Source organism: Saccostrea cucullata, unplaced genomic scaffold, assembly GCF_032062105.1.
Source record: "Saccostrea cucullata isolate Sc308-1 unplaced genomic scaffold, CSIRO_AGI_Scuc_v1 ctg1689, whole genome shotgun sequence".
Classification (NCBI taxonomy): domain Eukaryota; kingdom Metazoa; phylum Mollusca; class Bivalvia; order Ostreida; family Ostreidae; genus Saccostrea; species Saccostrea cuccullata.
In genome coordinates this window covers 55,625-79,470 of record NW_026938528.1, presented here as the reverse complement: position 1 = coordinate 79,470, position 23,846 = coordinate 55,625, and the positions used below count along the sequence as shown (strand labels likewise).

The 23,846-nt window shown below is 34.2% G+C and overlaps 1 protein-coding gene across 1 annotated transcript in view; it reads right to left on the bottom strand.

Annotated features, from left to right (window-relative positions):
• Positions 1 to 23,846, bottom strand: part of LOC134250565 (uncharacterized) — a 79,976-nt gene that overhangs the window by 3,918 nt on the left and 52,212 nt on the right. The window contains exons 6-10 of the mRNA XM_062732932.1: positions 17,379 to 17,604; positions 16,323 to 16,373; positions 14,479 to 14,580; positions 2,794 to 2,815; positions 1,315 to 1,394 (exon numbers count right to left, since the gene is read on the bottom strand). Of these exons, the coding sequence (XP_062588916.1) occupies positions 1,315 to 1,394; positions 2,794 to 2,815; positions 14,479 to 14,580; positions 16,323 to 16,373; positions 17,379 to 17,604 (481 nt within the window). The remainder of the gene's footprint in view (positions 1 to 1,314; positions 1,395 to 2,793; positions 2,816 to 14,478; positions 14,581 to 16,322; positions 16,374 to 17,378; positions 17,605 to 23,846) is intronic.

Genomic DNA, 23,846 nt, shown 5'->3' with positions numbered 1-23,846 from the left:
TTCATTTTGACATGTACTATGATTTCTTACCCTTGACCTTGGCCTTCACGACCTTATTTAAAAAAAGATCAACTTCAATGATAATTTATAAAGAAATGACATATGATAGGGTGTTCATATTGGACACAATATGCCATAAGAAAAATAACATCTCATCCACAAAGACACTGAAAGCGGGGGACCACAATTGAACCCTTTGAATTTGCTTGTCATTTCAAATATTTGGTTAATCCAAACTCAAAATTAATAACTTTCAAAATATTTTAATCTATCTGCTACTAGTATCGTGTAAAAACGTTCAGGTGTCATTTTCATTAATGAAAATACGTGGGGAAAGTAGATGTCAAAATTAGACATCCATGTCCATATTTTCAGAATTTCGTGGTTTGACACCTTTTTCACTTTATAATATACCATTTATATCTTTTTTTTTTAAGAATAAAAAAAATATATATATTTTTTATTTACAGTTGTTTTCTTTCTACAGCTTATGGAACATTAACAATCTATGTATTAATTAATAAGAATGAGAAGCTGTGCAATTTGAAGATAAATGAAGCTATTTTACATAAAACATGCACAGACTGCCAAAGAGATTTTGACAAAAATACATACTTGTGTGTGTTTTTGTTTTTAATGAAATTTAATATTTTCTATAACTGTAATAAACTGAAACCAGTCTTGAAAGGATAGAAAGCAAAGGGAAACGGTTAAGTTTTACATTCCTGCTTACAGGCAAATTTTATTTGTTAATTGTCAATGTTATTTACATCTTTGGTTTAAAAATATCCTAAATGAAGGGGTCTAACCCCGATATTTGTAATAAAGGTAGCATTACAAAATGTTTTTATACAAAAATACTTCACCAAATAATTTACAATTAGAAATTTGATTATTGACCATTTTGTTGCACCTTGAATTTCACCTTTAAGTGTATGGGCAGTGCATGTACATATGTATTATTAAGATGTTGTAAAAGTAATTTGAACTTCAAACAAACCTTTAAGTAAAAAGTGCATTACAAACTTTCTTAATTAAACAAAGAACAAAATGAATCCTTTACCACAGCTATTTAGACAATATAAAAATGTTCTTTTCTCATCAACGGCAAATAACTTTATTTTCGGAAACATTTAAGGTGCAAAATGACCATCTTCTTATATTTATGTTATAATAACGTGAATTTGGTTTATTTCAGTTTCATCGTTACCTAGAAATACATATTTCACTAGTTTAAAATTATGAATATTCATTCATTAAACATTGAATATTTTACAAACTAGAGAAAAATGCATGTTATGGCTTGAAGCTTACCTGTAGCGTCTCCATCAATACCGTGATATTTGTGATCATCCAAATTAGGAACATAATGCGTGACGTAATCTTCATTTTTGCTGAAAAAAAATCAAGTTTGTTATGTTTTTTTTTTAATTTGGTAGGCATTTCAATTTAAGAGCACATTTACATAATACACTAAATAATCAACTAGATATATATACCAGTGATCTCGATTTTTAAAGACGAAACAGAGTCGGCAAAATCTTTTTCAAATTAAATGGTTAGCTGACTTTTGATGTTTAAAATTAACTAAACTGAATAGCAAAGGAATTGACTCTGCTTTTCCATCGTCAACTTTCCTCAATTAGATAGTAATTTTCCAACAACACCTGTTTATATCTTCCTATATTATTCGATTCGCAAAAGCATGATAAATTTACAACAACAACAAAAAAAAATAATAAATTGATATTACAATAGGATTTCAATAAGACCGATCAAAGTCAGTAAAATTTTTGGCAAATTCCACGATTGTTATAATGATCTCTTCTGTAAGTATATTATTGAAAAATACTCTTGATTCGTTACTTTGACAAACATACCAGTATTGATACCATTCGTTTGGGCATTATGTTTAATACGTTGAATACAGAGTATAATTCTTATGTATATATAAGATTAATCCGTCGGTGACTCTGCGGGTGTGACCGGTGGTTATATTACTCCTAGGCACCATCGTCGCAAACCACGGTCAAAATGTACGATCCTCTCCCATTCTGGCCGTGGTTGAACGTGGAGAGATTTCTTTGTAGAGAGATTTCTTCGCAGATCATTAAAAATTGACCAATGCGAGTAAAGCATGGTCGGATAATGAACTTGATAGTGACTTTCAATGTCCAATCGCAGTATAGGAAATATTTCTTGTATACTGTTGACGTCAGTTGTTGATTTCAATTGCGATGGAAACAGATCTTGGCACTGACTGAATATGATGTCACAATAGAGAGTCGTAAATAATCAAGTTTACGACAGTTTTTGTGATCAAACAGCCACGGTGCAGACTCCGGACCGTGGCTTGAGACGATGCCTGGGCACCTGACCGCGTCAGCTATGCTATTTTCAGGGGACCGTGTACTTGCCCGGTTTAAATTCGTTTTGTTATTGAAATTTATAAGGCTGGTCAGGGTTCATTATCTTTATATTTTACATCATAGGCTTTTGTTTGTTTTGTTTATGGTCCTTATCGAGAATTTTTCACTCATATTGAGACGCCGTCACTTGGCAGTAGAGTCCTGCAAAATCAGACCTTTACTTGGCACTAAGGGCCTTTGAGCAATAATGGATTTTTTTGTGTCAGCATCTATTGCAACACGGGATCTCGGTTTATATACGGTCATATCCGACAGAAACATCAACTAATTCTGAGGTTTTAAAGCAAAGGCTCTTATTGTACAACGCGGTCGAAGAAATTAAAATCCAAAGATGAAAGCATAACTTATTTTCATTTGCACTTACCCATTTTTCTTGACATTATTTCCTCATGAAAAAGAAAAAATATTTTGGTGATATGCACGATCTGATATATATATATATATATATATATCCAAAATTTAAATAATGTCTCAGTAATCGGATAACAATATTAAAAAAAGCTAAAAAGAAAACACAAAAATCCTCAGTTAAGCTTTAGCGCTTTCATTTTCAATCTTCAGAAGCTTATAATAGTATCATAGTAACAGTGATTATGACGTCATGTTAAGCGGAACGTTAAATGTCTATTATGACGTCATAGATACAATATGACAAAAGTACGGGGAAATCACAAGTAATTTATAAAACTCTATTAAGTTTTGGCTGAAAAATACTAATAAAATGTTTTTCTTTTTCCCGTCTCTGGATATCAGTGGCACAACTGAGTTTATAGAAAGGGAAAATTTTGAATTGTTTTTTACCACACGCCTCCAGGTGCGAACTTAATTGAATTTGTCTGTATTCGGGTGTACTAATGTGTTGCTTATGTACACGTACACGGGCACGGAGAGTGTTGCCGGTTTCACCAATATAATATTCCTTGCATCCAGGACATGTGATGACATAAATGACATTTTTTGTATCGCATGACATGTTTTCTTTAACTCTAAATTCACGCCCATTGAAATTATAGCTGGTCCCTTCTGTAATGTATTCACATGTACCGCATCGAGGGTTCTTACACTTAGAGACTGTATAAGTATGGTCGTTGAATTTGGAAGAACAAAGTATTCTCTTTAGGTTTTTGGGTTGGCGTTTACTGTTGATAAAACGACAATTCTTGTATACGTTTTTCGTTTGTTCGTCCTCTCTAAGTACGTTGTTCAATTCATGAATAATTGAACTCACGTTTTGATTTCTCGGGTTATGCGTGTGCACAAATGGAATTATTTCAACGTCATTCGCACGTCGTATGTTTAAAAGTAACTGACTTCTATCGCACTCCTTGGCTTTCTTTATACCATTATCTACAAGTTGTTCTGGATATTTTTGGTTTAATAAATACAATTTTAATTCCTCCAGTCGAATATCCCTGATATTGGTATTACTCACAATGGTGCATATCCTTCTTGCGAGGTTATATGGTATAGCTGTTTTAGTGTGATGGGGATGGCTTGATCCAAAATGCAGATATTGGTGTGTGTCGGTTGGTTTATAGTAAATATCCGTATTTAAGCTGGTATTATCCTTTGTTACAAGAACATCGAGGAATGGCATTTGCAAATCATCTGTTTCCATCGTGAATTTGATATCCGAATTCATTTGGTTAAGTAGATCATAAAACTCCGTTAGTTTATCGACATCCTCCTCCCATAAGATAAAACAATCGTCTAAAAATCTTTTCCATTTAGACCGTATTTTGTTTGCAGATTCTATCCCCCACAACGTACACAGTTGATCATGTAATTTATGTTCTAGATAACCAAGGGTTAATGTTGCATAGGTAGGTGCGACTTTTGTCCCCATTGCTGTTCCCTTAATTTGGAGGTAATGATGGTCTGCGAACTCAAACGTATTGTTATCCAGAACTAATTTTAGAGCCTCTAGGATGAAGTCCCGTTGAAACCTGTTGTTTAGAACATCGGGATAATTTTCAGTCCAGAACTAACGGAGTTTTATGATCTACTTAACCAAATGAATTCGGATATCAAATTCACGATGGAAACAGATGATTTGCAAATGCCATTCCTCGATGTTCTTGTTACAAAGGATAATACCAGCTTAAATACGGATATTTACTATAAACCAACCGACACACACCAATATCTGCATTTTGGATCAAGCCATCCCCATCACACTAAAACAGCTATACCATATAACCTCGCAAGAAGGATATGCACCATTGTGAGTAATACCAATATCAGGGATATTCGACTGGAGGAATTAAAATTGTATTTATTAAACCAAAAATATCCAGAACAACTTGTAGATAATGGTATAAAGAAAGCCAAGGAGTGCGATAGAAGTCAGTTACTTTTAAACATACGACGTGCGAATGACGTTGAAATAATTCCATTTGTGCACACGCATAACCCGAGAAATCAAAACGTGAGTTCAATTATTCATGAATTGAACAACGTACTTAGAGAGGACGAACAAACGAAAAACGTATACAAGAATTGTCGTTTTATCAACAGTAAACGCCAACCCAAAAACCTAAAGAGAATACTTTGTTCTTCCAAATTCAACGACCATACTTATACAGTCTCTAAGTGTAAGAACCCTCGATGCGGTACATGTGAATACATTACAGAAGGGACCAGCTATAATTTCAATGGGCGTGAATTTAGAGTTAAAGAAAACATGTCATGCGATACAAAAAATGTCATTTATGTCATCACATGTCCTGGATGCAAGGAATATTATATTGGTGAAACCGGCAACACTCTCCGTGCCCGTGTACGTGTACATAAGCAACACATTAGTACACCCGAATACAGACAAATTCAATTAAGTTCGCACCTGGAGGCGTGTGGTAAAAAACAATTCAAAATTTTCCCTTTCTATAAACTCAGTTGTGCCACTGATATCCAGAGACGGGAAAAAGAAAAACATTTTATTAGTATTTTTCAGCCAAAACTTAATAGAGTTTTATAAATTACTTGTGATTTCCCCGTACTTTTGTCATATTGTATCTATGACGTCATAATAGACATTTAACGTTCCGCTTAACATGACGTCATAATCACTGTTACTATGATACTATTATAAGCTTCTGAAGATTGAAAATGAAAGCGCTAAAGCTTAACTGAGGATTTTTGTGTTTTCTTTTTAGCTTTTTTTAATATATATATATATATATATATATATATATATATATATATATATATATATATTAAAAAAAGTAAAAAGAAAACACAAAAATCCTCAGTTAAGCTTTAGCGCTTTCATTTTTCAATCTTCAGAAGCTTACAATAGTATCATAGTAACGGTGATTATGACGTCATGTTAAGCGGAACGTTAAATGTCTATTATGACGTCATAGATACAATATGACAAAAGTACGGGAAAATCACACGTAATTTATAAAACACTATTAACACAGACCAATTTTGAGGTAAGCTCATATCAATCTCCAACTCAATTGATACAGAGGGAAGTTAATGAACTTGCTTTGCAAAAAGAAGCAACCAGAATTAAACAAAGGATCAAAGTAAGTTGGATGCAAACTCTCAACTCCAGGAAACAAACCTATTTTAAAACAAATAAGTAATGCCAACCGCGCAGAATATTACGAAAAATGGGTAAACCTGGAAAATCCCGTAATCCCTAGGAAATTCAGAATCAAGCCACTTCGGGGAGAACCAGTAGAACAAACAAATGTTAGAATTGAGACAGCTAAGAACCGTGTGATAGGGGAAATACAGCTACTCAGAATGAGGGCAGAAAACAACCATAAAAAAGTTATGTCCATTGACCTAGAAATGGAACGCATACTGAAAACTAAAGCATACGGCAGAATATTAGAAATACTTCAAGATATGTGGAAATCTGAATGCCTAAAGGAGGAACAAATCTCATACAACAGATGGAGATATACAGAAACCTGGCTTTTGGATTATGAAAAGAATTACGGTAAGGAACTTACTAAACCCAAAAACACAAGACTACAGCAATTGTCCAATAGACAAGTTTCTAGGAAAAGTTACGCGTCCGCCGTTAGAAACAACTCAACAAATAATTCTACAGAAACTGTGGATCTTCCTATGGAAAATGCATCAAAAGCAATGAACACATTTTCAGGGAAACGAAAATATAAAAGGATGAATCAACACGAGAACTCTAAACACATGAGTTACAGTTCTCGTTCAGCCATTTCACAAAACCGACCATTTCCTAAGCAACACAGAGACATACAGAATCGGGACAATAACGGTAAACATAAAAATCACCGAGGAAATGGTACAAATAAACAACCACCAAACTATTACAGAAACGAAAAAACAACATACATCGGAAGAGGGGTACACAAGTATTTTTTAGGAGGAGGCAAAATGAACCAAGGTCAAAGATACAAAAATCAAATGCCACAATTATAAGCAACAGCAATGCCGGGGACACGTCCAAGAATGTAATTAAGATGGAACCAAAAATATTTAATCTTTCCCATAGACAACTAACGGATTCCGAAATCAAGTTACTGTCTAAGGGTCTAAAATACACCCCTACGCCTCAAGTAAATAATCAAGAGCTTAAAACGGATATAAAAGCTTATACTCGGCGACTCAGGCTACGTGAATATTTTCATGAAAGTGATTCCAGTGAATCTGATTCCGAGTCTACAGACGCAGAAGAAACAGACCTTGTAAGAAACAAATCCAAGTTTAACACAAAACGAGGAAGAAACAAAACTTTGGATGCTGTTTGCGACACATTAGAAAATATTCATTTCCCAAACAAACCCAGGACTATTAAACCAAACCTTTCTAAGGAAGAAGAAAAGGCTCTTAAAAACCTCAGCGATGACCCTACCATCATTATCAAAGAGGCCGATAAAGGAGGCGGAGTCGTCTTAATGAATAAGGATTTTTACAAAAGTAAAATTTTACAAATGTTGCAAGACAATAATTTTTATGAAAAATTGCGCAACTGTCATGAGAAGAAAACAATTACAAAAATAAAAAACTTAGTATATGGACCACTATCGGAGGGTTTAACAGATAAGGAAAAGGACTACCTGACAAACTTTGAATTCCGAGAGAGTCAATTCTATGGTTTACCTAAAGTGCACAAGTCTAAAATTATTAAGGATGCCATAAAAGAGCAAAATAGTATATGTATAACATGTGCTGATCCCGCTGATTTAAGCTTCAGACCAATTGTAGGAGGACCGAACTCTTCAACGCAAAGACTGAGTCATTTATTGGATATACTTTTAAAACCATATTGTCAAAAAGTACCCAGCTTTGTGAGAGACGATCTGGATTTTATAAATCATTTACCTACTCATGTCACCTCTAACACCAAACTTGTCACACTGGATGTTGTAAGTTTGTATACAAATATTCCTACAGAATTGGAATTGCTAGCTGTCAAATTCTGGACTGAAAATTATCCCGATGTTCTAAACAACAGGTTTCAACGGGACTTCATCCTAGAGGCTTTAAAATTAGTTCTAGATAACAATACGTTTGAGTTTTCAGACCATCATTACCTCCAAATAAAGGGAACAGCAATGGGGACAAAAGTCGCACCTACCTATGCAACATTAACCCTTGGTTATCTAGAACATAAATTACATGATCAACTGTGTACGTTGTGGGGGATAGAATCTGCAAACAAAATACGGTCGAAATGGAAAAGATTTCTAGACGATTGTTTTATCTTATGGGAGGAGGATGTCGATAAACTAACGGAGTTTTATGATCTACTTAACCAAATGAATTCGGATATCAAATTCACGATGGAAACAGATGATTTGCAAATGCCATTCCTCGATGTTCTTGTAACAAAGGATAATACCAGCTTAAATACGGATATTTACTATAAACCAACCGACACACACCAATATCTGCATTTTGGATCGAGCCATCCCCATCACACTAAAACAGCTATACCATATAACCTCGCAAGAAGGATATGCACCATTGTGAGTAATACCAATATCAGGGATATTCGTCTGGAGGAATTAAAATTGTATTTATTAAACCAAAAATATCCAGAACAACTTGTAGATAATGGTATAAAGAAAGCCAAGGAGTGCGATAGAGGTCAGTTACTTTTAAACATACGACGTGCGAATGACGTTGAAATAATTCCATTTGTGCACACGCATAACCCGAGAAATCAAAACGTGAGTTCAATTATTTATGAATTGAACAACGTACTTAGAGAGGACGAACAAACGAAAAACGTATACAAGAATTGTCGTTTTATCAACAGTAAACGCCAACCCAAAAACCTAAAGAGAATACTTTGTTCTTCCAAATTCAACGACCATACTTATACAGTCTCTAAGTGTAAGAACCCTCGATGCGGTACATGTGAATACATTACAGAAGGGACCAGCTATAATTTCAATGGGCGTGAATTTAGAGTTAAAGAAAACATGTCATGCGATACAAAAAATGTCATTTATGTCATCACATGTCCTGGATGCAAGGAATATTATATTGGTGAAACCGGCAACACTCTCCGTGCCCGTGTACGTGTACATAAGCAACACATTAGTACACCCGAATACAGACAAATTCAATTAAGTTCGCACCTAGAGGCGTGTGGTAAAAAACAGTTCAAAATTTTCCCTTTCTATAAACTCAGTTGTGCCACTGATATCCAGAGACGGGAAAAAGAAAAACATTTTATTAGTATTTTTCAGCCAAAACTTAATAGTATTTTATAAATTAATTGTGATTTTCCCGTACTTTTGTCATATTGTATCTATGACGTCATAATAGACATTTAACGTTCCGCTTAACATGACGTCATAATCACTGTTACTATGATACTATTGTAAGCTTCTGAAGATTGAAAAATGAAAGCGCTAAAGCTTAACTGAGGATTTTTGTGTTTTCTTTTTACTTTTTCTAATATTGTTATCCGATTACTGAGACATTATTTAAATTTTGGATATATATATATATATATATATATATATATATATATATATATATATATATATATATATATATATGTATATATATCCAAAAGAAATAAAATAAATATCTCAGTGTCCGGTAATCAATATTAAAATAAAATAAAATAAAAAGGCAACACTTGTTAAAACGTAAGCGCTTTAATTGTTTTCTTCAGACGTTTTAAATAATTTAAACTTGTGACGTAATAACGTTACCCTGGTTGTAACGTCAAAAACGCTTACATTTATTTATTCTATATTGGGGAAACTGGAACCACACTACGTACACGTATCCGCATACACAAACAGCACATTAACCAACCTGAATACCGTAAAATAAATGTAAGCGGACATCTTGATATGTGTGGTCGGGGACAATTTTCAGTTTTTCCTTTTTACCAACTTTATACAGACAATGTGGTGCAAAGACGAGAAAAGGAGAAATACTTTATAAAACTGTTAAAACTATCACTAAATAGTTCACTTTAGACATTTTTATATTTTTGTAAAACATTGACATTTGTATGCAAACAATATGCTTATTTTCTTTTAACTCATGTAAAAGTTTCCTCTTTCAGTATTGTGACGTCATTGTATTGTTTTTGACGTTACAACCAGGTAACGTTATAACGTCACAAGTTGAAATTATTTAAAACGTCTGAAGAAAACAATGAAAGCGCTTACGCTTTAACAAGTGTTGCCTTTTTATTTTATTTTATTTTAATACACTGTATATATATATATATATATATATATATATATATATATATATATAGAAAAATAATCCAGAGTTTGGAAAAGATGATCACATTTTATTCCAAAGCGCTTTCGCCATTCGGCTCTTCAGTGGATTTTGAATAACAATAGCAACATGACATGATAACGTCGTTATTATGACGTCATAATTAAAGGACAACGTTAAAATTTGGCGCTTTCTACGGACATTTTTTGCGCCAAATTTTAACGTTGTCCTTTAATTATGACGTCATAATAACGACGTTATCATGTCATGTTGCTATTGTTATTCAAAATCCACTGAAGAGCCGAATGGCGAAAGCGCTTTGGAATAAAATGTGATCATCTTTTCCAAACTCTGGATTATTTTTCTATATGTACATACCTATACCAAGGACATCTTGAATTTTAATATATGAATGCTGGTATATGAAGAAGATGACATAGACAAGAGCAAAATATACAAACAATTTGGACAACGCCCTAGAGGAAATTTCAAACAAGCTATCCGTTTTGGACACCAAGGTAGGGAATTTTACGGACATTTTTCAACGACTAGAGGAAAAAATTAATTCCTTTGATTTAAAACTTGACACAATTATTAGAGATTACAACTTCAAATCAGAAGGAGGTGAATTTATCGCAGGAAATATCGACGCACAAGTATATAGAACAATTGCAGATGTTATTTCTGAGCGCCGAAATGAAATAAATTCCCAAAATGGTGTGTATCAAATAAAGAAAGAAATGCTTTCCACATGGAATATGCTTCTAAATCAAAGGAAACAAGCATACTGGAATGCAATCCGAAGTGAACAACTTGCCAATACTTATGAGAATTGGATACAAAGGGAAACTATCATTCTCCCGCTTAAGTACAGGGTAAAAAGCATTAATAATGAACCCACTGAAGAGACAAAAATAAGGATCAATCTAGCAAAGCATAAAATGGAGGCCGAAATTACATTGCTACGGATCCGAGTTCCCAAATACAAAAACAAATATGAGGAATGTGACCAAAAAATGGTAGAGATAATAACTCAACAGAACGACAGCGAAATAGAAGGAAAACTTCTTGATTTGTGGAAAACAGACATTTCCCGTGAAGTGGCCAAATCAGAGCAAATCTTAGAGGCTAAGCAAAAATGGCTGGAGGATTATGAGAAAAATCACGGAAATGAACCAGTAAAACACACGCAAAAACATAAGCAAAATAATCGAAAGAACTTCAACAATAAAAAATCAACTGAGCAGAAAAATGAAAATGAAAATCAAAGAACATATGCTGAGGCAGTGCGAACTCAAATAAGTAATGACCAGAATCAACAGCGGATCAAACGGAATCATTACGGGAACGCTCGGGAACACCCTATGTTCACAAGTGGAAATGCTCAATTCTCATTCAATGAACAGAGGAATCCATCACATAAAAAGAAAATACACGAGGCGGGTAATTCTCATAGAGAAATTACAAACTCAGGCACCTATTTTAAACCTCAGTTTAAAAGTTCGAATCATTTTTTGTGGAAAGGACCGTTCCACAAAGATCGTCACAAAAATCAAATTCAAAGGAAAAACAAGCACTAAATACGAGTTTTAGTGAGATGGACCCGAAAGTTATTAACATTTCATCACGGGATCTAAATGAATTTGAAATAAAACTTTTACAAAAGGGATTAAAGTTTACACCAACTCCTAGAAGAAATACTGCCGATCTCCTGAAAGACACTGAAGAATTTTGCCGTAAACTAAGACTGAGGGAATTCTTTGGAGACTCCAGTGATAGTGATGACATATCTCTTGTAAGAAATAGAAGCAATTTTAAGCCAAACTCGAACAGAGATAAACATTTGGACGAATATATACAATGTCTTAAGAGTGCAGCTCAAGCAAATAACAACAACGTTCAGATAAAAGATAATATATCCAAGAAAGAACGAGACGCAATAAAAAGTCTGACAGAGGATGATTCCATTATCATTAAACAGGCAGATAAGGGAGGAGCCGTTGTCATAATGGATAAATCACATTATCAAAAAATGGCCCTTGATCAACTGAATGACCAAGAATTCTATAGAGAACTCCCAAATTCTGAAGAAAGGAAAACAATGAGAAAATTAAGCAAATTTACATCTAAATTCTCAGGTATCCTTACTAAAAAGGAACAAGAATACCTTCTGCAATTTGAAGTTAAAAACAGTAACTTCTATGGACTTCCTAAGATTCATAAATCAAAGGAAATAAAAGACGGTATACAGGGAAGGAAATCTAACTATGTTAAATTACCACAACCGGAAGACTTAAAACTTAGACCCATTGTAGCTGGTCCATCTTGTCCTACTCAGAGACTAAGTAACTTGTTAGATATAATTCTGAAACCTCTTTGTCAGCTAGTACCAAGTTTCATCCGTGACGATATGGACTTTCTTCACCACATCCCTAAGAAAGTTGAGGAAAAAACCATTTTGGTAAGCTTTGATGTGACTAGCCTGTATACAAATATACCACACACCTTGGGACTAGAGGCAATATCATTCTGGGTAGATAAACATGAAAACCAGATAGACCCTAGATTTACCAAGGATTTTATATTAGAAGGATTGCAACTGGTTCTGGAAAATAACGATTTCTTTTTTGACAACAGGTACTTTTTACAAGTGAAAGGTACCGCAATGGGCACAAAGGTAGCCCCAACTTACGCTACGCTAGTATTAGGATTCCTTGAAGAAAAGATGTACACTGAAACCGAAAAAGTTTTCGGATCGGATATCTCCAATTATATAAGACATCAATGGAAACGTTATCTAGACGATTGTTTTATTTTTTGGGACAAATCTGAAAGAGAATTAAAGGAATTTCACACTTTACTTAATGGATTACACGGGAATATCAAATGTACTATCGAAACCAGTCAAAGAGAACTTTCTTTTTTGGATATACTTATAATAAAGGAAAACACCAACATTTCCACAGATTTATTCTACAAGGAAACTGACAGTCACCAGTATCTTCTTTTTAATTCCTGCCACCCTTCACATACGAAGCGGAATATACCATTTAATTTGGCAAGAAGAATATGTACAATAGTTACGGACGAAAAACGTCGGACGAAAAGACTAGAAGAATTAAGTGTTTATCTACAACGCCAAAAATATCCAAAAAATCTTATAGCCGAAGCGATAAGAAAAGCCGAAGCAATCCCAATTACAGAACTTCGGAAAGTGAACAGAAAGAATGAATCCGATAATGTGCACACAGAAATTCCATTCGTTGTCACTTATAATCCAAAAAATCACAACATCTTCAACACAACGAAACAGTGCCTGCCCATACTTCAACAATCAAAAAATCTGAACGACCTTATTGCGGAGAAGAATTTGATTTACAGTAGAAGACAACCGCCAAATTTGAAAAAAATCCTCACCAAAGCCAAATTCACCTCTACAAAGGAAATATTTACAGTTTCCAAATGTGATGATCCACGCTGTGGAACTTGCGATTTTATACAAATCGGAGAATCATTCACATTTAAAACAGGAATAGATTTTAAAGTTCAACATAATATGAACTGCAAAACCAAGAACGTCATTTATTGCATGACTTGCCGTGGTTGCGGAGAAAATTACATTGGTCAAACGGGGAATAAAATATCCGACCGTGTTAGAGTACACAAACAGCAGATAAGGGACCCTTCCGTAAGAAATACTCCGTGCAGCGAACATTTTGAACAATGCGGTAAAGGACGTTTTAGTATCTTTCCGTTTTATAAAGTTACTGAGGAAAATGAACAGTTACGGCGGGCCAAAGAACAATATTTCATTGATAAATTTAAGCCTAAACTAAACAGATAAATGTTCTGATTTAATCAATGACTGTTAATATTGTTTTTTTTTTTTTTTTTTAATTGATTAATTATTGATTATTATTGTGTAAATATGTATCATTTACAGTGTCAAGTCTATTTAATTTGGCGCTTTCTACGGACATTTTTTGCGCCAAATTTTAACGTTGTCCTTTAATTATGACGTCATAATAACGACGTTATCATGTCATGTTGCTATTGTTATTCAAAATCCACTGAAGAGCCGAATGGCGAAAGCGCTTTGGAATAAAATGTGATCATCTTTTCCAAACTCTGGATTATTTTTCTATATGTACATACCTATACCAAGGACATCTTGAATTTTAATATATATATATATATATATATATATATATATATATATATATATATATATATATATATATATATATATATATATATGGAATGTAATAATAATGTGAAACTAATTCAATTAAAAAGAAAATAATGATTTAAAGAATCGCACCATTTACTAATATACAAAAACAACACTTACTTGATTTGTTTGAAAACTTGTTGTGAAAAATATATATCATTAATCCTGCATATATGCAGAAAAAAACTCCAAATAAGGTTCCAAAAATGGTAGAAAGGTTTTCTGTAAAATATATTTTTGAAAATCTGAATGAGTCTGGCATACTGGCATATAGTATTTTAAATACAACTTAAATGTAAAAGTAAGGATGAACGACATGAAAAAAGAAATTCAAGGTGAACTGACAAACTCATTTCTTGTGTGAAGAAAAGCTTTTTCAAGAAATTTAAACAACTGTAGGGTAATTATTTGTATCGAAACATATAGTAAATGAAATGTGGAGATAACTAAGACTATTAAAGCTCTCAAGTCTATTCAAGTGAACGCTCACCTCTAAAACATCGGAGGTGGGATCTATTTCTACAGTCTATGGTAGCTGCAATAACAGGGAATAATATAGCCCTCTCCATTTTTTTTTGAGAGTAGACTAGAGCTGTTGATATTCTTGCCCTGACTTTTTGTCAATTAATAGCTTGCGTTCTTTTTTTAAAGTTCGCAGGAAGAGCATACTCTTAAATACGAATCAACCGAGAGGCATAAACCCATTGTGCATTAAAATTTGAAATAAAACCGTTATATTGCATAAAACGTATTTCATGGATTCTGTATTTCTCCACGAAATTTTAATACATGCATAATTTGCATAATCGCCCAGTTATTTCTTATATTTACATGATTTCGTTTTACGCGCTCGGTCCTAGAACAACCCACTTCTTTTTTTATGCCTCTTAAAAATCAAATATTAGGGGTATGTAGCTCTTGCTCTGACTATCTGTCTGACTGATTGTTGATCTTTTTGTCGGAAAAACTTTAACCTTGCCCATATCTTTTGAGTGGGTAAGGCTATGGCTTTCATATTTTACAGGTATATTTCTTGTGACAATACCTTTATCGGGGTATCACGAAATTTGACTCTTGGCCTTGACCCTGGATTGTGATCCACTTTTTCAAAAATAATTATCAAACATTAACCTTGTTCATAACTTTTCAGTAGTTTGTGATAGGGCTTTCATACTTCAAATGTGTATCATTGTGACAATATCTGTCTTTGGAAACCAACAAATTTGACCTTTTGACCTTGATCTTGGAGTTTGACCTGCATTTTAGAAACTTAAACCCTCGCTAAACGCTGTCATACAAGGGCATCAGTGTTTCACACATGCATTTTAAAAAGTTAAATCGCTTTTCAATGAACCAGTTGCTTTATGAAGAAATAAAAAAAATCAAGGGTTTCTATCATTTGTACTTTTATCTCACACAGAGAAATTTTCAATGTTTATAAATTTAATTTTGGTTGTTACGCGACATTTGACTGGATAAAAAATAATTACTGGTATATTTTATCACTCGAATACGGGTTTATTTTTGTAAGTTCTGTACTATGGTTGAAACAAAGATCTCAATAGTTAGAAAATGCAATATATCATTACTGACTAATGTTTTTCATTCTAATTTCATACTAATTGTTAGGCTGATTTATCGACGGATTTTTTTCATTACTTTCTGACCATTACAATGAAGGGACACACCACAGGTATGACGGGCAGGAGAATCTCACTCCTACATGACACCTGATTCCATCTCTGATATTTCAGAGGTCCGTATTTGCCCTGCTCCTGATTTGTACTGTTTGATATACTACTGATCTTTATTCTGTTTGATTACTTGGAGTGTAAACTGCCCAAATTACCGGTATATTGTTTAACTTGGACAGCTATTTTATTAAATTCGTTAATATTTAAAGAGAGAATAGCTAGATAGGCATAATGACAAGCAAGCATGTTATGACCAAATATATCTCCTACCGTTAGTGGACACACACGGTGGTAATCTGTGAGTTGAAATAAAACTTCCCTCTGGAATGAACAATAGCAATGTTATTGTTATACCTTAAAAAGACTGGCACCCTACGTTATTTATTTTTCTTTTTATAAAAAAAATATAATCCATACCAAATAATTTACAGGCACCTAAGGTTTCTTGTTTTTCTTTTAAGAAAACATACCCATGCTGAATAAATCACAGTTGGGGGTATATTTTTTATCAGAAGAAAATTAAGTAACGTCAGGTGCCTATGATTTAAGAAATTGTTTCTACTGATTCCAATTGATGTTTTACTGAGTGGTTATGTATTAAATTAGAAATATACCTCAACCCTTACTTTTTTGCAAAAATAGACATTATATAGGCATTGAAAATTGGGATTTACGTTTTTTTTTGTTGGGTTAGCCCCTCCCCCCTTTCGATTAGCCCCCCCCCCACACACACACTTTCAATTTGCTTCCGACGCCCATGTTTATCAGTAATGCATTGTGAAAATTTATATAAGTGAATGAAATTTTACGAGAATATCTTCAATTTGTTTCTTTAAAATTGAAAATGAAATCTAAAAAGTTGGTTATTAGATGATAAATTCTCACCAAATAATGTATAAATGCATAAGCTTAGATAAATATATCTTATATATTTTCTCTAAAACTAAGCAAAAAGCAAATTTAGGAAAGGTGAGGTCAAGGTCACAGGAAAGAATATCACCACAATACTACTACTATGGCCCGCACTCAGTCCGGATCCTTCCTCCATCGAGCATGTCTGGGACATGTTTGGACAGCGGCTACAATGTACGTGTACTAGCTATCGTCAACAGCCCCCTATCAATGTCCAAGAACTTGCTGCAGCATTGGAACAGGAGTGGAATAATGTTAACCAAACTGACCTGAGACGTTTCGATAGGAATATGCCACACCGAATCCGAGCCTCTCTGGCCAATCGAGGGTGTCTTACCCGCTACTGACTCCGTTTCATGTACATGTATGTAAATGAGATATAAGGCAGAAAGATCTTTTTAAAGAAGAACTCACCTATGGACATATTCAGATATTGTTTGGCTGTTCCTGTTTCACAGAGACCAGAATATCCAGACTCACACAGGAACTGTGTGTAGGTGTCATCACTGGTGAGGTTATAGGTGATGGTACTGGAACGAGTGTACTGACAGCCAGATAGTGAGGCCACCGAGTGGACCGGGGTCTGTGGTAACCCAGTTAAGCCAAGATCGTGGGACTTCTTAGAACACCATCGAATTGTCTGAAGAGTAGATAATAAAAGTTCAATTAAGATGTTGGTATAAAGAGAAAGTTTTCTGATATTATATTGTTATTTGAGATAATGTACCTACAGCAGATGGGTCACTACCAATCTGTCCTGTACATGTCAGCTGTAAAGCTGTTCCAACCGAAAATCGTCTTGATGGTGTATTAGAAAATTCACCAACTATCCTCACTGTTGGCATATCAATCGTTGTTGGATAAACTAAAATACAAAAAAGCTATGAAAATTAACGAGATTTTACAATGAACATAGATTAAACTAGAGCAAAGCTCGTTGCAAAGCAACGAGTAGGTCTTCCGTCATGTTTGACCGGAAGTAGCTTTCATTTTTTGCAGAAATGAGAAATAACGCCAAAAATGGTTTGAATCCTCTAAATCCATGTTAATTAATGCAAAAATAAGCCATTTTTTGCTACTTCCTGTTTGGCCGAAAGTGACGACGACGGACGGAAACTTAGTTTTAATGCTCCCAGAGACATATGTTACCAAAAAACCTGTCAAGAACGGCAGAAATACGCTTTTTTCGTCTACTTCCGGTTTGGCCGGAAGTGGCGACGTCGGACGTATTTTGACGACTTCAATAGATTAAGCTTGAAATTTTGACCAACTTTGCTTCTTTGACGTATCACAAATTGTCAACACTTTTTGAGCTATAAAGGAAAAACTTTCGGCCCCTCCAGGCCCTTAATGTAAGGGGCAAGCCCTTTTCTCGAGATGTCATTTGAAAGACCTTGGAATTCTACACCTTTTTTGTTCTACATGTTTTAACAAAATATTTCTAGGTAAAAAGTTATCTTAGAAAAGGTGGTAAAAATTTTGAAATTCATGAAAGGACTATTTTCGGGCCATAGCGAGCATCGGCGCTTCGTACTTCCGGTAGTTGTGATATACTTAGTGCACTTCTCCAAAGGTTGCTCTAAGCATCTCTGAAAATTTCATGCTTCTGTGTTGAGTGCTTTTTGAGAAAACTGCCGGACAAAGTGACCCTCTAAAAATCACTAAATCGCAGAAAACTCCGAACCGGAAGTGACGTCATCAAAATAAAAAAAACATATCTAGATTTTTTGATGTTCTATCAGTCCTGTAAGTTTCATGAAAATCGATTGAGCCGTTTTCGAGAAATCGCGCGCACAAAATCGGTAAGAAAAAAAAAACAATAATAAAACTAGAGCAAAGCTCGTTGCAAAGCAACGAGTAGGTCTTCCGTTCTGTTTGACCGGAAGTAGCTTTCATTTTTAACAAAAAAGAGAAATAACGCCCCAAAATGGTTTGATTCCTCTAAAACTATGTTAATTAATTAAAAAATGAGCCATTTTTTGCTACTTCCGGTTTGACGAAAAATTAATTTTTATGCTCCCAGAGACATCCGTTACCCAAAAACTTGTAAAGAACGGCAAAAATACGCGTTTTCGACTACTTCCGGTTTGGCCGGAAGTGACGACGGCGAACGTTTCTTGACGACTCCAAAAGATTAAGCTTGACATTTTGAACAACTTTGCTTCTTTGACATATTACAAATTCTCAATACGTTTTGAGATGTAAAGTAAAAAACTTTTGGCCCCTCTAGGCCGTTAAATTTAGGGGCCAGCCCTTTTTACTAGATATCATTTGAAAGATCTTGAAATTCTACACTTCTTTTGTTCTATATGTTTTAACAAAATATTTCCAGGTAAAAAGATATCGTAGAAAAGATGTTAAAAAAATTGAAATTCGCGATACGACTATTTTCGGGCCATAGCGAGCGCCGACGTGCGGCACTTCCGATAAAAATGAAATACATTATACAAATCTATAGACTTAGGTCTATCATACCTGAAAGTTTCATGTTTCTATCTTGAGCCATTATTGAGAAAGTCTGGAGACAACCAGACCCTTCAAAAATCATAAAATCGACAATAATTCCAAACCGGAAGTGACGTCATCAAATCGAAAAAAATGCATAAGGTTCAAGTAATGTTACATAAGTTCTGAAAGTTTCATGGAAATCCATCGAGCCGTTTTTGAGAAATCGCGTGCACAAAATCGGTAAGAAAAAAAAGAATAATAATAATAACTAGAGCAAAGCTCGTTGCAAAGCAACGAGTAGGTCTTCCGTCTTGTTTGACCGGAAGTAGCTTTCATTTTTAACAAAAATGAGAAATAACGCCCAAAAATGCTTTGAATTCTCTAAAACTATGTTAATTAATGCAAAACTAAGCCATTTTTGCTACTTCCGGTTTTACCGGAAGTGACGACGACGGACGGAAAATTAATATTTATGCTCCCAGAGACATATGTTATTCAAAATCTTGTCAAGAACGGCAAAAATACGCGTTTTCCGACTATTTCCGGTTTGGCCGGAAGTGACGACGTCCGACGTATTTTGACGACTCCAATAGATTAAGCTTGACATTTTGAACAACTTTGCTTCTTTAACCTATCACAAATTCTCAATACTTTTTGAGATATAAAGAAAACAATTTCGGTCCCTCTAGGTCCTTTATTTGAGGGGCCAGTCCTTTTTTCGACATATCATTTGAAAGGTCTTGAAATTCTACACTTCTTTTGTTCTACATGTTTTTACAAAATATTTCCAGGTAAAAAGATAATGTAGAAAAGTTGTTAAAAATTTTTGAAATTCGCGATAGGCCTATTTTCGGGTCAAAGCAAGCGCCGACGTGCGGCACTTCCGATAAAATGAAATACCTTATACATATCTATAGACTTTGGTCTATCATACCTGAAAGTTTCATGTTTCTATCTTGAGCCGTTATTGAGAAAACTGCCGGACAAAATGACCATCTAAAACTCACTAAATCGCAGAAAAATCCGAACCGGAGGTGACGTCATCAAATTAAAAAAAACGCCTTAAGTTCATATAACTTGTCATCAATGCTGAAAGTTTCATGAAAATCCATCAGCGCATTTACGAGAAATCGCCTGCACAAAATCGGTAAGAATAATAATAAGAAAAGTTGAAAAGAAACAACAGAATAATAAGAAGGTCTTCCGTTGAAACGGAAGACCTTAATAAAAGTGAAAAAGAAACCTAAGAATAACAAGAAGGTCTTCCGCTGAAGACGGAAGACCTTAAATAGTGGAAAAAAACCTAAGAAAAACAATAAGGTCTTCCGCTGAAGACGGAAGACCTTAATAAACAATTCAAATACAATGCTGGATTTTGGAATGTGTACTACATACCTCTATAGGTAACATACACCTGATTTGTTTCTTGAGTAACTAGCCCCGTCGTGAATACACTCATCGTACACGTGTATCCAGTGATATCTTGTTGACATAGCACCCTGTCTCTAGGAATTGTTAACTTTAGATTAGCTGTGGCAGGTGAGCTTACAGTGCCTTCCACTGCTGCTCCTCTGTTTTGTAAAGCTGTGTCATCCCATGTTATAAAATCTTGACCGCTACTTGAACGAAGAGTCACAACATCCCGCATAAAGCCAGTATAGTTTTTGTGTATCTGTATAGCATACACCGTATCAATTTGTGTTGGGTTGGTGGTGGAACAGGTTACAACAAGATCATTTTGTCCTAATATTACAGTTGACGGTTGGATCTGAATTTGTAAGTTCTGTGCTGAAAAAAAAATATAAAAACATACACATGTAGTTTTTTGTGAATAATAAAAATAAACAATAATTGTATTAAATGATATTAACGAGATTAAAATGAATTTACTTTGATTTTATATTTATAATGGTCTCTTTGCCATAATTTTTAGCAATATGTACAGGCCTTTAGATCGCTTAGAAAAAAAAATGGTGGTGTAATTTTTTTAAGCGATCCAAAGGCCTGTGGTTTTTATATATCAATGAATTAATATACATACTTCCATTGATATATTCTCTAATAGTTAATTCATGTAATTCTATTGATTGAAAATATCAAGCTTTGGGGAGTCTAGACTTGGGCTTTTTTGTTATTTTTATTTTCTACATTTTGTTAGTTAATGCTAAAAAAACCAATTTTATTAATCTTGCGCTTTTTTAGAATATAAGATTTTTCCTAAAAATTATGCATTATGCATTATAAAGTATCCTTTATACAAGAAAGGCATCAGACCTTACATTACCAGCATCTATGGTGTCGCGATTCTTACAAAAACATTATACTCGATTAAGTTTGAGGAACGGATTATGGACAGAAATCAATGTCAGTTTGGTGTGATAGTGAATTACTTTTTTCATTCATTTACATTTTCATTTACGTTTTTCTTTCAAATACCTGATAAATATCACGTGGTTCTTTAGAACCATCTTCTTAGCTGGGCCCTGAAGTGAATTGTGGTTGAAAGGTGCTTAGACACAGATTGATGTTAATAGTTTTCTCAAATTTTCTGTACAATTTCATAACTTATATATTGCTGTAGAATTTAAAACGAAAATATAATAAAAATCTTAATTTTTCTAGAATCGAAGTTATTGACCTTTGAATTTCTAGACGCGTTTGATTGACACGTCCATGTAAACAATTTTGAACTGTTTCCTTAATACTTAAAAAAGGTACCAATTTTGTTGTACATGTATATTAATGAAAAATATTAAAGCTATAATCCAGAAAATTCAGAGTAGACATGTTTAAGCTCTGGCTTTCATACTCCACAGTTGTATTCCTGGGAACAAGATTTTTTTTAGTACCAACATATTTAATATCCTAACCTTGACCTTACAGTTATACCTATTTTGGTAAAAGTTTACCAAACTTTGATCTTGTCCGTACCAATTATTGCAAGGGGTTTCAATTTTCAAATGTCTATTTTTGGAACTTGCCTTGGGTACCAACACCTTTGCCCTTTTGACCTTGAGTTTCAGCACACTTTTGAAAAACATTTATCTTAGCTATAACTTTCAATGGACAGTTCTTGAGCTTTTTTTTTTTTTACATCCGTTTGTGTGGTATACTCCTTGTGACAAGACCCATCTTTCGCGGTGCCAACAATTTTGATCCTTTGACTTAGATCTTTAAGTTAAATCCACTTCAGGAAAAACTTTAATCTTGGTAATAACATTTGAGAGGTTGCTGCTAGGGGTTATCTTTAATTTCACAGTTTTCCTTGTGACAAGTACTTTTGTTTGGTACCATTCTCTTTTATCTCTTGACTTGCATTTTATAAACTTGAACTTTCGAATCTATACATTGGGCGTCAGTGTTCTCTTTCACATTTTGCTTTTTTATTTATATAAAAGAGATAAAACCCGGTAGCTATGGATATCTGGTACATGAATAGTTTTTTATGTAATATTGCGTGAGATTTAGCGCGAAACAATGTGAAATAATTTGCATCGGGATCAAGTTGAATGCTGTTTTTGATTCATTGATGCTGTTTGCTAATGGAATGCTCCGCTTTGCAGTGCCCTTGCTGAGGCTGAAGGATTCGTAAAAGAAGTTTGAGTGTCATTTTCGATTGGTTTCTCGCTACATCTTAGGGCCTATATAAAAAGCCGATCACTTAGGCACTTTTCAGTGTAATCAATCCTCATCGGGGTGGATGGATGTATACTATATATAACACTCGGTACTTCTAATACAGGTGAGTTAGTGAGATACCAAAATAACTACTAGTACTTTAATACATCAGTTGCACAGGTCAGTGCAGTTTACAAACAAACACAAATACGCGTTACTGCAATAAAATGTAATCAAAGGTAATGCAAGATAACCAGCACTATTACGTACGGGTCGCCATTCCACGCCGATGTCAACGATAAAGCAGTCAAGTTAAATCATATTTTTCTGAATCTATAAAGTTGTTATTTATATAATTCTAGAAGGAAGTAAATACAAAAACCTGAAAAAAATTCTCCCAGAAATAACCATGTGCGATACATACCTTTTACAAAAGATAACCCGGCATAAATATAGAATATATGTAAATGATAAACTATCTTAAACAACAAGGTTGCCATTGCTTTATAAATTTCTTCCTGTTCTCTGTCACAGGAACTTGGGTCTTGGTTTTTAAAAATATGTGTGTACCTCACTGATAGGTAAAAAAAAATCAATGTACTTTTTTTAAACATGTCAATAAGGCACATACATACGAGGGCTGTACTTCTATTTCAAAACATTTAATGTTTTTGTCCCCCGCTTTCGCGAAAGCGAGCGGACATTAAATCTCATTCGCCTGTCCGTCAGTCTGTCCGTCCGTCACAAAAACTTTAACCTTGGTCATAACTTTTGATGAAGTAAAACTGACTTTCATATTTCACATGTATTCCTTGT